Consider the following 13,914-nt stretch of genomic DNA (forward strand, 5'->3'; position numbering starts at 1 on the left):
GGAGGAGGTGAAGGAGGTGGTGGTGGTGGTGGAGGAGGAGGAGGAGGAGGACGACGACGACGACTGTGGAGACCTTAGTACTCTCTGAGCTTGATGTTTTCTTGCAGACATTTCATTACCCAACTAGATAACATCATCAGCGCTAGAAGGGAGTGGGGCTTGGGAGGAACAGGAGGAGAAGGAAGAAGGGGAGGAAGAGGAGGAAGAGGGAGGAGGAAGAGGAGGAGGAAAGGGGGAGGAAGAGGAAGAAGGGGAGGTAAAAGAGGAGGAGGAAGAGAGGAGGAGGACTGTGGGGTCCTTGGTGCTCTCTGAGCTTGGTGGTTTTCTTGGAGACATTTCATGACCAACTAGGTAACATCATCAGTGTTAGAAGGGAGTGAGGCTTGGGAAGAAGAGGAGGAGGAGGAGGAGGAGGGGGGGGATGGAGGAGGACTGTGGGGTCCTTGGTGCTCTCTGAGCTTGGTGGTTTTCTTGGAGACATTTCATGACCAACTAGGTAACATCATCAGTGTTAGAAGGGAGTGAGGCTTGGGAAGAAGAGGAGGAGGAGGAGGAGGAGGAGGAGGAATGGAGGAGGACTGTGGGGTCCTTGGTGCTCTCTGAGCTTGGTGGTTTTCTTGGAGACATTTCATGACCCAACTAGGTAACATCATCAGTGTTAGAAAGGAGGGAGGTTTGTGGAGAGGAGGAGGAGGAGGAGGAGGAGGAGGAGGAGGAGGAGGAGGAGGAGGAGGAGAATGGAGGAGGACTGTAGGGTCCTTGGTGCTCTCTGAGCTTGGTGGTTTTCTTGCAGACATTTCATTACCCAACTAGGTAACATCATCAGTGCTAGAAGGGAGTGGGGTTTGCTCTCTGTTTATATATTAGGTATATCAAGGTTTCTCATCAAGGGACCATCAAGAAACACCCACCAACACTGACAAGATAAGCCCTGTGTCTATAAACAGAGAGCAAACCCCCGCTCCCTGCTAGCAAATGCTGACGTTCCCTAGTTGGGCCATGCATCGTCTGCAAGGAAACCAACCCAGCTCAGAGAGCACCCGGGGTCTCACCCCCAGCCCCACCCTCCAACCTCTATTGCATGTGGTGCGGGCGGCGGCTCAGACCCAACAGATCTCTCTGACCACCAATAGGGGGCCTCCGGCTCCGAAGAAAGCCAGCTTCCGTCTCCAACTCAGGCCGAAGACCTAAGCAGTGGAGGGGGGTAGCGGGGAGGAGAGGAACAGCCTCGAGTCAAGAGGTTAGCTCTGCGGTGAATTCCTAGACGAGCTTTATCAAGTGACACAGCTCCGGAGGTCAGGATGGAGGACGGCGTTCAAAACATCAGCCCGGGGTTGTCTCGGGTAATGAGAAACGGACCTTTCGTTCCATCTTTTGCGGCTTGCCTACACTCAGCCTCCAGTTTCAGCTTTTGGTTGGATTTGGGGCGCTAAAGTCAGGGATGTGGGCGGCTCCGGAAGAGGCAGAGAGAGAGGTTTTGGCTGTGGTTGGCCTCCGCTCTGGCCTTCACCCCGCGCAAACTCGGCGGCCATCCCCCAGCCCCGGCTCCGAGCATCTGTCCTTTTCAATCGATCGATCTGAATAGAACTGGGAGGGACCCTTGGAGGTCTTCTAGTCCAGGCCTCACCAAGCTTACGGACCTCAGGGACCGTTTAAATTCATAATTTTAAATCCCGCGGACCGCTAATATGATCTGCCTAATGACCGGCTAGGTGAGCATGCGATTAGGTGAGCGTGGCCAGCTTGATGTCATTCACGTCGACGGGTATCTCACAAGCCTCTACTCGCCCCTTCCCTCCCAGCCACTCCTTGCCTGCCCACCCGGGCTCCTTAGGGCCCCAACAGGAAGCAGTTGTTGGAGTTAAGTAGCCACCATGAGAAAGAGTTGGCAAAACAGCTAGCTCAGTTCAAATTGGATCTGGCCGAGAAGGAGGCTCAACAGAAGCACCTCACTGAGGACTAGGAATATGGGCTTTCCAAGCAGAAGGAAGATCTGCAGGAGTGCAAGACCAGGTACCAGCACCCGGAGGCTCAGCGGGCTGAGATGGTCGGCCAGTTCCAGCCCATGATGCAGTCCCACTGGAACGAGGCCCTCCGGCTCTTCACCACCAGCAGTGTTTCCCTCCAGCCTTCGCCCAAAGCCCCCTACCAGGAGGATGAAGCAGACCCCAAGTCGGAATTTCTGCCCCCCCCCCACTCCAACTCGCACAAAAAAGTTGTGACTCTCTGCAGCAAGACAAGCGTTCATTGCACATATCCAGCCCAGGGGCCGTCGCTTTGAGGACCCCTGATTTAGTGCACTATCAAAAAATGCAAATGATTTTTCTGCAGACCAGCAAAATCTTCTCGCAGGCTGGGGTGGGCGCGGCCAGCTTGACGTCACTTATAAGGAGGGCGCTAGTGGCCCGAGCACTCTGCCAGGAAAAACAGAGTCCCGAGCTCCGTTTTCGGCTGTGATGGCCTCCTGCAGCCCTCTGCCAGTGAAAGTGGAGCTCAGGAGGGCCGTTTTGCCATTTCCAGGGTGGCCCCGCGGGCCAGATCTAAGAACCATGTGGGCCGAATCCGGGGCCCCCGGACCTTGAGTTTGATACCCCTGCTCTACCATTCCAGACAAGCGGCTATCCAGTCTCTTCAAAACTTCCAGTGATGGAGCACCCACAATTTCAGGTGGCAAGCTGTTCCACTGGTTAATTGTCCTCACTGTTAAGAAGTTTCTCCTTAATTACAGGTGGCTTCTCTCCTTGATGAGTTTTCATTCCATTGTCTTCTATCCTGCCCTCAGGTGCTTTGGAAAATAAATTGACACACCCCCACTCCTCTTTGTGGCAGCCTTTCAAATACTGGAATATTGCCATCATGCGCCCCCCCCTCCTTCTTTTCTCTAGGCCAGCCATACCCAATTCCTGCAACCGTTCTTTGTATAATGTTTACTCTCTGGGCTTTTAATCATCTTCATTGCTCTTCTCTGCACTTTTTCTAAACTCTCAAGATCTCTTTTTGTAATGTTGGTGACCAAAATTGGATGCAGTGCTCCAGGTGTGGCCTTACTAAGGATTTACAAAGCTGTTGGAAGAAACCTGCACACAGTTGCAATTGGCACAGCTTGCTGCAATCACATCATTACCACTTGCGATCTTCCCTGCCGGCTTCCAATAAAGCCGAGTCAATGAGGAAAGCAGACGCTACCTGATGGTGTGCTTAATACAATAATACAAGACAATAGCAGAGTTGGAAGGGACCTTGGAGGTCTTCTAGTCCAACCCTCTGCCTAAGCAGGAAACCCTACACCATTTCAGACAAATGGCTATCTTCTTAAAGACTTGCAGTGTTGGGGCATTCACAACTACTGGAGGCAACTTCTGTTCCATTGATTAATTGTTCTAACTGTCAGGAAATTTCTCCTCAGTTCTAAGTTGCTTCTCTCCTTGATTAGTTTCCACCCATTGCTTCTTGTTCTGCCCTCAGGTGCCTTAGAAAATAGTTTGACTCCCTCTTCTTTGTGGCAACCCCTGAGATATTGGAAGACTGCTATCATGTCTCCCCTAGTCCTTTCCATTAAACTAGACATACCCAGTTCCTGCAACTGTTCTTCCTATGTTTTAGCCTCCAGTCCCCTAATCCTATTGGTTGCTCTTCTCTGCACTCTTTCCAGAGTCTCCACATCTTTTCTACATCGTGGTGACCAAAACTGAATGCCGTATTCCAAGTGTGGCCTTACCAAGGCCTTGTAAGTGGTATTAACCCTTCACGTGATCTTGATTCTATCCCTCTGTTTATGTAGCCTAGAACTGTGTTGGCTTTTTTGGCAGCTGCTGCACATGGCTGGCTCCTATTTAAATGGTTGTCTACTAGGACTCCAAGATCCCTTTCACAGTTGCTACTATTGAGCAAGGTGCCACCTATACTGTACCTGTGCATTTCATTTTTCTTGCCTAAATGTAGAAGCTTACTCTTTTCACCATTGAATTTCGTTTTGTTAGATAGTGCCCAATGTTCAAGTTTGTCACGATCCTTCTGTATCTTAAGCCTGTCTTCTGGAGCGTTGGCTATTCCTGCCAGCTTGGTGTCATCTGCAAATTTGATGAGTTCCCCATTTATCCCCTCATCCAAGTCAGTGATGAGGATGTTGAAGAGTCCTTCTAAGCCTAAAACAGAGCCTTGGAGTACTCCACTGCATACTTCCCTCCATGTAAATGCAGTTTCATTGAGGACTACATGTTGAGTGCTGTTGGTGACGGCACGGGATTCCTGAACTGTCATTGTACACTGACGATCGCATTGGATTTCGTTGTATAAGATGCAATGACGATAAAGCAAAGGGGAAAAGTGTTCCAGCTCCCACCATCCACCCTTCCCCTTCCTCTCACCCCGAGTAACTCCGTTTTGCTGCCTAAGCCCTCAACCCACACGCTGCCAGTCACATTCCTGTGTTGCAACCCGCGTGTCTTTCGGAGGGGAGCCTGACGCTGCACTTCTCGCCGTCTGCTTCCAGACAGCGCTTGCCAATTCAGCAGGCTCTGCCTGGCCCTCGGCTGAAGAAGCCGGCTTCCCGAAAACAACCCGCTGAGTAAAAGAGGGAAGAGGAGCGCGAGCAGCAGAAAAGACCTGGGAGGTCACCAGACTTTGAGTCACGATGGAAAGAGATTCTCAAGTCACCCAAGTCACAGTTTTTCAGGAAGCAACTGGACTTTCTTGTTTTTTTCTTTTTGAAGCTGTTTTGCTTCTCATCTAAGAAGCTTCTTCAGCTCTGACTGGATGGATGTGGGGAGAAACAGATATCCTTGTAGACAACTGGTCCTTTGCATCCTTTTTAGAGGGTCGTTGAAGCACTTGGAGGTTGATCTGTGTCCTCAGGGCCACCAGAGTAGTTCTCCTGGGTTCAGGTAGTCTGCAATTTTCCCTCTGGAAAATCATTCTGCGTTCACCCCAAATTGCATAGCTAAAATGCAGTGGAGAACCCCAAGGCTCTGTTTTAGGCCCAGTACCCTTCAACATCTTCATCAATGATTTGGATGAGGGAATAAATGGGGAACTCATCAAATTTGCAGATGACACCAAGCTGGCAGGAATAGCCAACACTCCAGAAGATAGGCTTAAGATACAGAAGGATCTTGACAAACTTGGACATTGGGCACTATCTAAGAAAATGAAATTCAAGGGTGAGAAAAGTAAGATTCTACATTTAGAAAAACGAAATGCACAGGGACAGTATAGGTGGTACCTTGCTCAATATTAGTAACTGTGAGAGGGATTTTGGAGTCCTAGTGGACAACCATTTAAATAAGAGCCAGCCGTGTGCAGCAGCTGCTAAAAAAGCCAACACAGTTCTAGGCTGCATCAACAGAGGGATAGAATCAAGATCACGTGAAATGTTAATACCACTTTATAAGGTCTTGGTAAGGCCATACTTGGAATACGGCATTCAGTTTTGGTCACCACAATGTAGAAAAGATGTGGAGACTCTAGAAAGAGTGCAGAGAAGAGCAACCAAAAGGATTAGGGGACTGGAGGGTAAAACATATGAGGAACGGTTGCAGGAACTGGGTATGTCTAGTTTAATGAAGGACTAAGGGAGACATGATAGCAGTCTTCCAATATCTCAGGGGTTGCCACAAAGAAGAGGGAGTCAAGCTATTTTCCAAAGCACCTGAGGGCAGGACAAGAAGCAATGGGTGGAAACTAATCAAGGAGAGAAGCAACTTAGAAATAAGGAGAAATTTCCTGACAGTTAGAACAATGAATCAGTGGAACAGAATTTGCCCTCCAGAATGAAAAACTCTGGAAGTTTTTGAAAGAAGAGGTTGAATAACCATTTGTCCGAAGTGGTGTAGGGTTTCCTGCCTGAGCAGGGGGTTGGACTAGAAGGCCTCCAAGGTCCCTTCCAACTCTGTTATTCAGAAATCACGTCTCTGGAGCTTGGAACTTTCAAAGGAGGAGTTGCGTCGCCCTGAACCACCCCCAAATCCAGGACTGATCAAAGAAAAGAGCAAAAAAAAAAAAAAAAAAAGCCTTATCACAGATGCCTGACTCATAGGCCCACCAGGAGAATGGAATCAGGATAAGGGGGAAAAATAAGCAGGTCCTGTCTGGGAAAAACTTCCTATGGTAAAGAGGCGAGGTAACTACGATTCTATTCCCTGCCACGCCGAAGGCAAGTAAAAAATAAAACTGGTTGAAGATGCAACTGTGGGAGTCTCACAGTTCAAACAGAAGCCCTCGTGGGTCTTTGGGACAAAGCTGGCATCTTAATCCTTTCAGGATTCAACGTCTCAACTAAAGGCGTTGCAGGAGAAAAGAGAAGGAAGGTCAGGGCAAGATAAGAGGAGAGAGAGAGAGAGAGAGAGAGATTAGATACCAGAGCAGCAAGCTGCCCTTCGCCCTGCCTGAAATCAAGCTTTGGCAGAGCCAAGAATCTCTCCGAATCGCTCCCTAAACAAGATGCCCAGCCTCCGGGATTGGTGTTCAGAGCATGAAACAAACTCCTGGTCCCGACAAAAAACCCTTTTATTAATTGGCTGTGAATTCTGCTCATTCACATCCAGCAAAGTCTTTCAAGGGGGGATTTACAGTCACAGACCTCATCTGGCTTGGGGAGCTGCCAGGCCGATATCTGCAAAACTCGGCAAAGACTCCGGAACCAATGAAGCGAACTAATTGTCTCCTGCAAACTCCACTCCCCTTTCGCTCCTCTTTTATTTCCCCTGGGAGGGCCCATTCATCGTCCACCTGTGGCCTTACTCCCAAGTCGACCCTTGTTCTTTAGCTGTTCCCTTCGTCTGGCAACTCTACACATGCGCACATTGGGAACAGGCTCCAGCTGTTCTTCTGCCTCACTGATGTCTGACTCTGAAGGCAGCTGATAACTGACATACGGCTGTGGCCCCCTCTCTACCTCCGACACAGAGCCCTCATCAGTGTCTTCCCCAGACCCCAGGACTGGTCCATGTTCCTCCCCAATCTCCTCACTGTCCGACTCTGCTTCCCAGCTGGCTGCTGGCAGGCCACAACACAGATGTCTCGTGACCCAACTAGGGAATAGCATCAGTGCTAGAAGAGAGCGGGATTTGCGAAGTGGAGGAAGAGGAAGAGGAGGAGAAGGACTGATGCATCCTTGGTGTTCTTTGAGCTTGGTAGTTTTATCACAGACATTTCATGACCCCACTATGTAACATCATCAATGCTAAGGCACAAACTAAGTAACGTCGTCAGGAGCACTGATAATGTTACCTAGTCCTCATCTGAGCCTTCCCCAGACTCCGGGACTGGGCCATGGTCCTCCCCAACCTCCTCACTGTCCGACTCTGCTGCCAGCTCTCCTGGCTGCCACAACACTTGGGAAGCTCAGAGACCTTCTCAAGAAGGTCCTTCCAGGGCTCCAGAAATCCGAACCATCGCTAGAGGTGAGCAGGAGGTCATCCTCCTCCCCGTGACCTCAACTCACCCACCCACCCCACTCCACTCCATGATGAGACACTCACAGATGCAGACAGCAGCCAGGAGACGTCCGGCCAGGTACGGCGCCTCGCAGGACGGGAAAAACGGCTGGACCAAGTAGTTGGCGAAAGTGATGGCGATGACCGCTTGGCTGGTGGGCTCGATGATGAGCAGGGAGGTCCAAAGGCGGATGAAGGCTGGCAGCTGGCCAAAGGCCTCCAAGATGTAGGCGTAGCTGGCCCCCGACTTTTTGATGGTGGTGCCCAGCTCGGCGTAGCAGAGGGCCCCGAAGACGGAGAAGAGACCCCCGATGGCCCAGATGACGAGGGAGAGTCCGTAAGAGGCGCTGTAGGACAAGACCCCCTTGGGCGAGACGAAGATGCCCGAGCCGATCATGTTGCCCACAATCAGACAGACGCCGTTGAGTAGCGAGATCTCCTTCTTCAACTGCATGGCCTCCTCGGAGGATGAGCTGGAAGACGGCAAATTCCCAGTAGACGCTGTCTTGGCCGGGGGGTCCTCTTGCGTGCCCGCCACCACATACTGGCCGGACCTGGTCATGGCTGGTCAAAGGAGAGAAGAGAGCTCGGTTAATTGCCATGGCTGGAAGGAACACCTCTCCTCCCTGTGTCCCCAAAAGTGGGGGGGGGGTTGTCCCTTTTTTTTCAGAGTCAGACAATATCTTGTTACAGGTAGTCCTGCAATCCCTCAATCCGTAATTGACAAGCAAAGACTGCGATCCCTCAATCCGTAATTCGCAAGCAAAGACTGCGATTCCTTAATCCATAATTGACAAGCAAAGACTGCGATCCCTCTTTGCTTGTAATTGACAAGCAAAGAATGTGGTCCCTCATTCTGTGCTTGACAAGCAAAGACTATGATCCCTCAATCCGTAGTTGACAAGCAATGACTGCGATCCCTCAATCCGTAATTGACAAGCAAAGGCTGCGATCCCTCAATCCGTAATTGATAAACAAAGACTACGATCCCTCAATCCGTAATTGACAAGCAAAGACTGCAATCCCTCAATCTGTAATTGACAGACCAAGACTGTAGTCGTTAAGGGAACCCCCTCGTCCGCAATAGATTTTTTCCCCGCAGTAAAGCGGACCTTAAATGCACGTTTCCAGCAAAAAAAAAAAAGTGTTGTCAATCACGGCTGCTGCCAATACAGGTAAATCCCTCAACGTACAACCACATGTGAGCCCGACATTGCGGTTGCTGAGTGAGGCATTTGTTAAGTGAGTTTTGCCTCAATTTTTACGACCGTCCTTGCCCCTATTGTTTAAGCTTCTGTCCCAGAGCAGTAACTACCGTATTTTTCAACGTATAAGACACACTTTTTCCCCTCAAAAAAGAGGGTGAAAATCTGGGTGCATCTTATACACTGAATACAGTATTTTTGGCCTACCAAAATCTTGTCCCCTTTGCAAAAATGGATGCCCAGAGGGTTTGGGAGGCTTGCAAAGTGCTCCTGAGGGCTGGGGAGAGCAAAAAGAGCAAAGAATGGGTTGTTTTTCGCCCCCCCCCAGCCCCCAGGAGCACTCTACAACCCTCCCAAAGCCTCTGCATGCCCTTTTTTTGTGAAAAACCAGCTACTTTTTGCTCGTTTTTGCCCCCCCCAGCCCCCACTCTAAGAGCCTCCCAAAGCTTTGCATGCCCCCCCCCCCCTTTTTGCAAAAAATGAGGTGTGCAGAGGGTTTGGGAGTCCTGCAGATTGCAAAAATGCAATCAGATTCCTGCAGATTGCAAAAATGCAAAGGCAGCCCTTGAAGAGCATTCGGAGACTTCAGCTTGTCCAGAATGCAGCCGCGCGAGCGATTGTGGGTGCACCTCGGTACACCCACGTTACACCTATCCTCCGCGAGCTGCACTGGCTGCCTATTGGTCTTCGGATACGCTTCAAGGCGCTAGTCGTCACTTATAAAGCCCTTCATGGTATTGGACCTGGGTACTTGAGAGACCGCCTGCTGCCAATTACCTCCAATAGACCGATTAGATCCCACAGATTAGGCCTCCTCCGAATTCCATCCACTGGCCAATGCCGATTGGCGACCACCCAGAGGAGGGCCTTCTCTGTGGCTGCTCCGGCCCTCTGGAACGAGCTCCCCGTGGAGATTCAAACCCTCATCACCCTCCAGGCCTTCCGCAAAGCCCTTAAAACCTGGCTGTTCCGACAGGCCTGGGGCTAATGAGCTTTTGTCCCCTCTCGAATGGTATGATTGCTGTGTGCTTTTAAATTGTGGTAGTGTTTTGTTTTGTGCTTTTTTCTTTCCCTTATTTGTACCCCCCCCCCTTGATTTGGATTGTAAGCCGCCCTGAGTCCCCTCCGGGGAAAAGGGCAGCATAGAAATATAATAAATCAAAAATCCCTTTTTAAAAAAAATTTACCGCTTCAAAATCTGGGTGCGCCTTATACTCCGGTGCGTCTTACAGTCTGAAAAATACGGTATATTGAATTTGACGGTATATGGAGCAATACGAATGCAATAGCAAGGGTTTTCAATTCAATTGTATAGAAGGGGAAGGCTGGGTGTTGGCTTGTTTTTTTTATTTGCGTAGTTATAAGGCACGGCGAAGGTGGCATTGAATTTCATTGTACGAGATACAATGGCAATAAACGAAATGAAACTAACTAAATCGCTGCAGAGGTTAAATTAGTCACTCGGCTACTAAGTGAATCTGATTTCCCCACCCCTCTTGATATTGCTTGTCAGAAGGAGACACCAAAGGGGGGGGTGTCACATGATCGCGGGGACCGCCACCATCTTAAATATGAGTCGGTTTGGCCGAGCGTTTGATTTTGGAATTGTGTGACCATACAGATGCTGCTGCGATGGTCCTCAGCATGAGAATGGGTTTTTTAAAATTGCTTTCCCCCCCCCCAGTGCGGTTGTAACTTGGAACTGTCACTAAATGAACTCTGGTCAATCCAAGGCCACCTGTGCTTTCCCCAACCCGGAGGCCTTCCCTTCCACTATGAGCCCTAATTAAACCCAGCGAGAATCCATCACATACCGATTTGACGAACGTGGTGTTAAAAGCCACGCTGCTTTTGGCGAAAGGGAAGGCTGCGGATTAAGAACTCGGTTTGGCTTGGTGTGAAATTCACCATTGGATTGGATGCAGACAGAGTTGGGGAACGCCGCAGCCTTCCCAAACCTGGTTTGCTAAATAAATCACAATTGACCGGTTCATGCTGTCAAGGGAAAGGAAAGGAAAGGAAAGGAAAGGAAAGGAAAGGAAAGGAAAGGAAAAAAAAGAAAGAAAAGGGGAAGGGGAGGAAATGAAAGATAGAAAAAGGAGAGGAGAGGAAAGGAAGGAAAGGAAAGGAAAAGGAAAGGGGTCAGGAAGAAATGCAGATAGAAAAAGGAGAGGGAGAGTGAAAGGAAAGGATAGGAAAAGGAAGAAGGCAAAGGGAAAGGGAAGGAAATGAAGAGAGAAAAGGAAAGGAAGAAAGGAAAGGAAAAGGAGGAAGAAAGAAAAGGGGAAGGAGAGGAAATGAAAAGATAGAAAAAAGGCGAGGAGAGGAAAGGAAGGAAAGGAAAGGAAAGGAAAGGAAGAAAGAAAAGGGGAAAGGAGAGAATGAAAGTCGAAAAAAGATAGAAAGAGGAGAGAAGAGGAAAGGAAGGAAAGGAAAGGAAAGAAAAAAAGAAAGAAAAGGGGAAGGAGAGGAAATGAAAGATAGAAAAAGGAGAGGAGAGGAAAGGAAGGAAAGGAAAGGAAAGAAAGGAAAGAAAGAAAAGGGGAAGGCGAGAAATGAAAGATAGAAAGAGGAGAGAAGAGGAAAGGAAGGAAAGGAAAGAAAGGAAAGGAAAGGAAGAAAGAAAGAAAAGGGGAAGGAGAGGAAATGAAAGATAGAAAGAGGAGAGGAAGAGGAAGGAAAGAAGGAAAGGAAAGAAAGGAAAGGAAGAAAGAAAAGGGGAAGGGGAGAAATGAAAGATAGAAAGAGGAGAGGAGAGGAAAGGAAAGGAAGGAAAGGAAAGAAAGGAAAGGAAGAAAGAAAAGGGGAGAAATGAAAGATAGAAAGAGGAGAGGAAAGAAAGGAAAAAAAGGAAAGGAAGAAAGAAAAGGGGAAGGGGAGAAATGAAAGATAGAAAAAGGAGAGGAGAGGAAAGAAAGGAAAGGAAAGGAAGAAAGAAGGGGAAGGGGAGGAAATGAAAGATGGAAAAAGTAGAGAAGAGAGGAAAGAAAGGAAGGGAAGGGAAAGGAAAGGAAAGGAAAGGTAAAGGAAAGGATGCTAAGCCCAGATCCAAACCTATCAAAAGGAAGAAGAAGAGGAGGAGGAAGAGGAGGAAGAGGAGGAGGAGGAGGAGAAAAAGAAGAAGAAAAAGAAGAGGAGGAGGAAGAGGAGGAGGAGAACTGTCTAAGAGATGAACTGAGTAGGACTCACCAGTTCTGGGCTTGGCTTTCCCCCTGTTGAACTGCCCGCCTGCCCTCACGCCAGCTTAAGAATAAAGGATCAGTAAGTTGTCAGGACAGCACTTTTAAGTTGAGGAACTCAGCAGGGTGGCTGGGGAGGAGTAAGGAGCGAGGGGGGGTGAACCATCGAGTCCAAGGTCCGTCTGGTGCCAGGTGGGGGCGGGGGGGAGCCTACCTCATCCTTTGGATGATAAAAGGCTGCCAGTGCCTGCAGATTTCCTCTCAGCCGTGCCCACGGAGAGCAGCGAAGGAGAGCGTCGTGCATTTCCACCCTCCCAAGTCTTATTTCCTGCATCTGCTTTCGGCATCCTCGCTCCGCTCCAGATTGAACCCTGCTCCAAAGGGAAGCAGGCTTTCTCTGCGAATCCTGCTAGATTCATGGGCTCCCCATTGGTTCAACCTTAACAGGGTTCACCTTAGAGCCACATAACGGAGGGAGCTCCCGTGACTTGTCCCAGCTTCTGCCAACCTAGCAGGCGAAATTGGTTCTTGAGTGGAATAATCCCACGTATTAAAATCAATCTACCCCACCTTCAAAAGGGACGCAGTGGCTCAGTGGCTAAGATGCTGAACTTGTCGATCAGAAAGCGGTTCGAATCCCTAGCACCACATAACGGAGTGAGCTCCCGTGACTTGTCTAGCTTCTGCCAAACTAGCAGGCAAAATTGGTTCTTGAGTGGAATAATCCCACGTATTAAAATCAATCTACCCCACCTTCAAAAGGGACGCAGTAGCTCAGTGGCTAAGATGCTGAACTTGTTGATCAGAAAGCAGTTCGAATCCCTAGTCCTGCGTAACGGAGTGAGCTCCCGTGACTTGTCCCAGCTTCTGCCAACCTAGCAGGCGAAATTGGTTCTTGAGTGGAATAATCCCACGTATTAAAACCAGTCTACCCTACCTTCAAAAGGGACGTGGTGGCTCAGCGGCTAAGACGCTGAGCTTGTTGATCAAAAAGGTCAGCAGTTCAGCAGTTCGAATCCCGAGCGCCACATAACGGAGTGAGTTCCCGTGACTTGTCCCAGCTTCTGCCAATCTAGCAGTTCGAAAGCACATAAAAAAAGGCAAGTAGAAAAATAGGAACCACCTTTGGTGGGAAGGTAACAGTGTTTCGTGCGCCTTCGGTGTTGAGTCACGCCGGCTACATGACCACGGAGAACATCTTCAGACAGCACCGGCTCTCCGGCTTTGAAATGGGGATGAGCACCGCCTCCTAGAGTCGGGAACAACTAGCACAGATGCGTGGGGGGAACCTTTACTTTTAAGAGCAGCTGAGCAAAGGCCCGGAGGCAAAATCATAGGAAGAATGGCTGCGGGATTTGGGTTCGGCTAATCTAAAGAAAAGAAGGTCATGATTTGTTGTTGGGATGGCACGCTTTCTTATGATACAAGGGAATTAAAACACAGAGGTATTTCAGAAGACATTATATACGCGAGGCTTTGTTATGAAACTGGGAGAAGATTAAAAGACATCATTATTTAAAAATTCCACTCTGGTTATCAACTATTGAAGCATTTTCATATCCAATAACATAAAAAGGAACAAAGAGTTAGATATGGTGAAATATTAAATGCAAAGAGTGAACTTAAATCTATGCAAGAACTGGAAGAACAAGGTATAAGGATGAATTGGTTTTCATATGTGCAAATACATTCTAGATATGAAAAAGATTTTAAAATAGAAGGCTCTTATGATAAATTGACTGATTTAGGTAAAATCTTGACAGGCCCTGATGAAAAGGTGATTAAAAAATTGGCTGGAGGCAATAACATTGGTTAAAATAGAATAGAAACCTGAAGTTTACTTTTATTAAGAATTATGTCGGTGAAATACAAAAAAGAAATCCAGTATTTAATATTACATATACTTACAGCGGCAAGGATTGCCTTTGCCCAGAAATGGAAAAAACAAATTAATCCCAAATGAAGATGAAATAATAAGAAAGATTATGGACTGTGCTGAAATGGATAAACTAACTAAAGAAATCCAGGGAAAGGAAGAATCAGAATTCTACCAGATATGGGATAAATGGTATGGGTGGATGGAGGAAAGAAACAAAA

General features: G+C 48.5%; 1 protein-coding gene across 1 annotated transcript in view; it reads right to left on the reverse strand.

The window, feature by feature from the left end:
• The window catches only part of SLC7A7 (solute carrier family 7 member 7), a 38,798-nt gene extending 26,870 nt beyond the window's left edge, over positions 1-11,928 (reverse strand). Inside the window, exons 1-2 of the mRNA XM_032238139.1 lie at positions 11,828-11,928; positions 7,479-7,997 (exon numbers count right to left, since the gene is read on the reverse strand). Coding sequence (XP_032094030.1) covers positions 7,479-7,995 — 517 coding nt within the window. The 5' untranslated portion in view covers positions 7,996-7,997; positions 11,828-11,928. The remainder of the gene's footprint in view (positions 1-7,478; positions 7,998-11,827) is intronic.
• Between the last annotated feature and the right edge of the window lie 1,986 nt (positions 11,929-13,914).

This window comes from Thamnophis elegans, chromosome Z, assembly GCF_009769535.1.
Source record: "Thamnophis elegans isolate rThaEle1 chromosome Z, rThaEle1.pri, whole genome shotgun sequence".
In the NCBI taxonomy this organism is placed as follows: domain Eukaryota; kingdom Metazoa; phylum Chordata; class Lepidosauria; order Squamata; family Colubridae; genus Thamnophis; species Thamnophis elegans.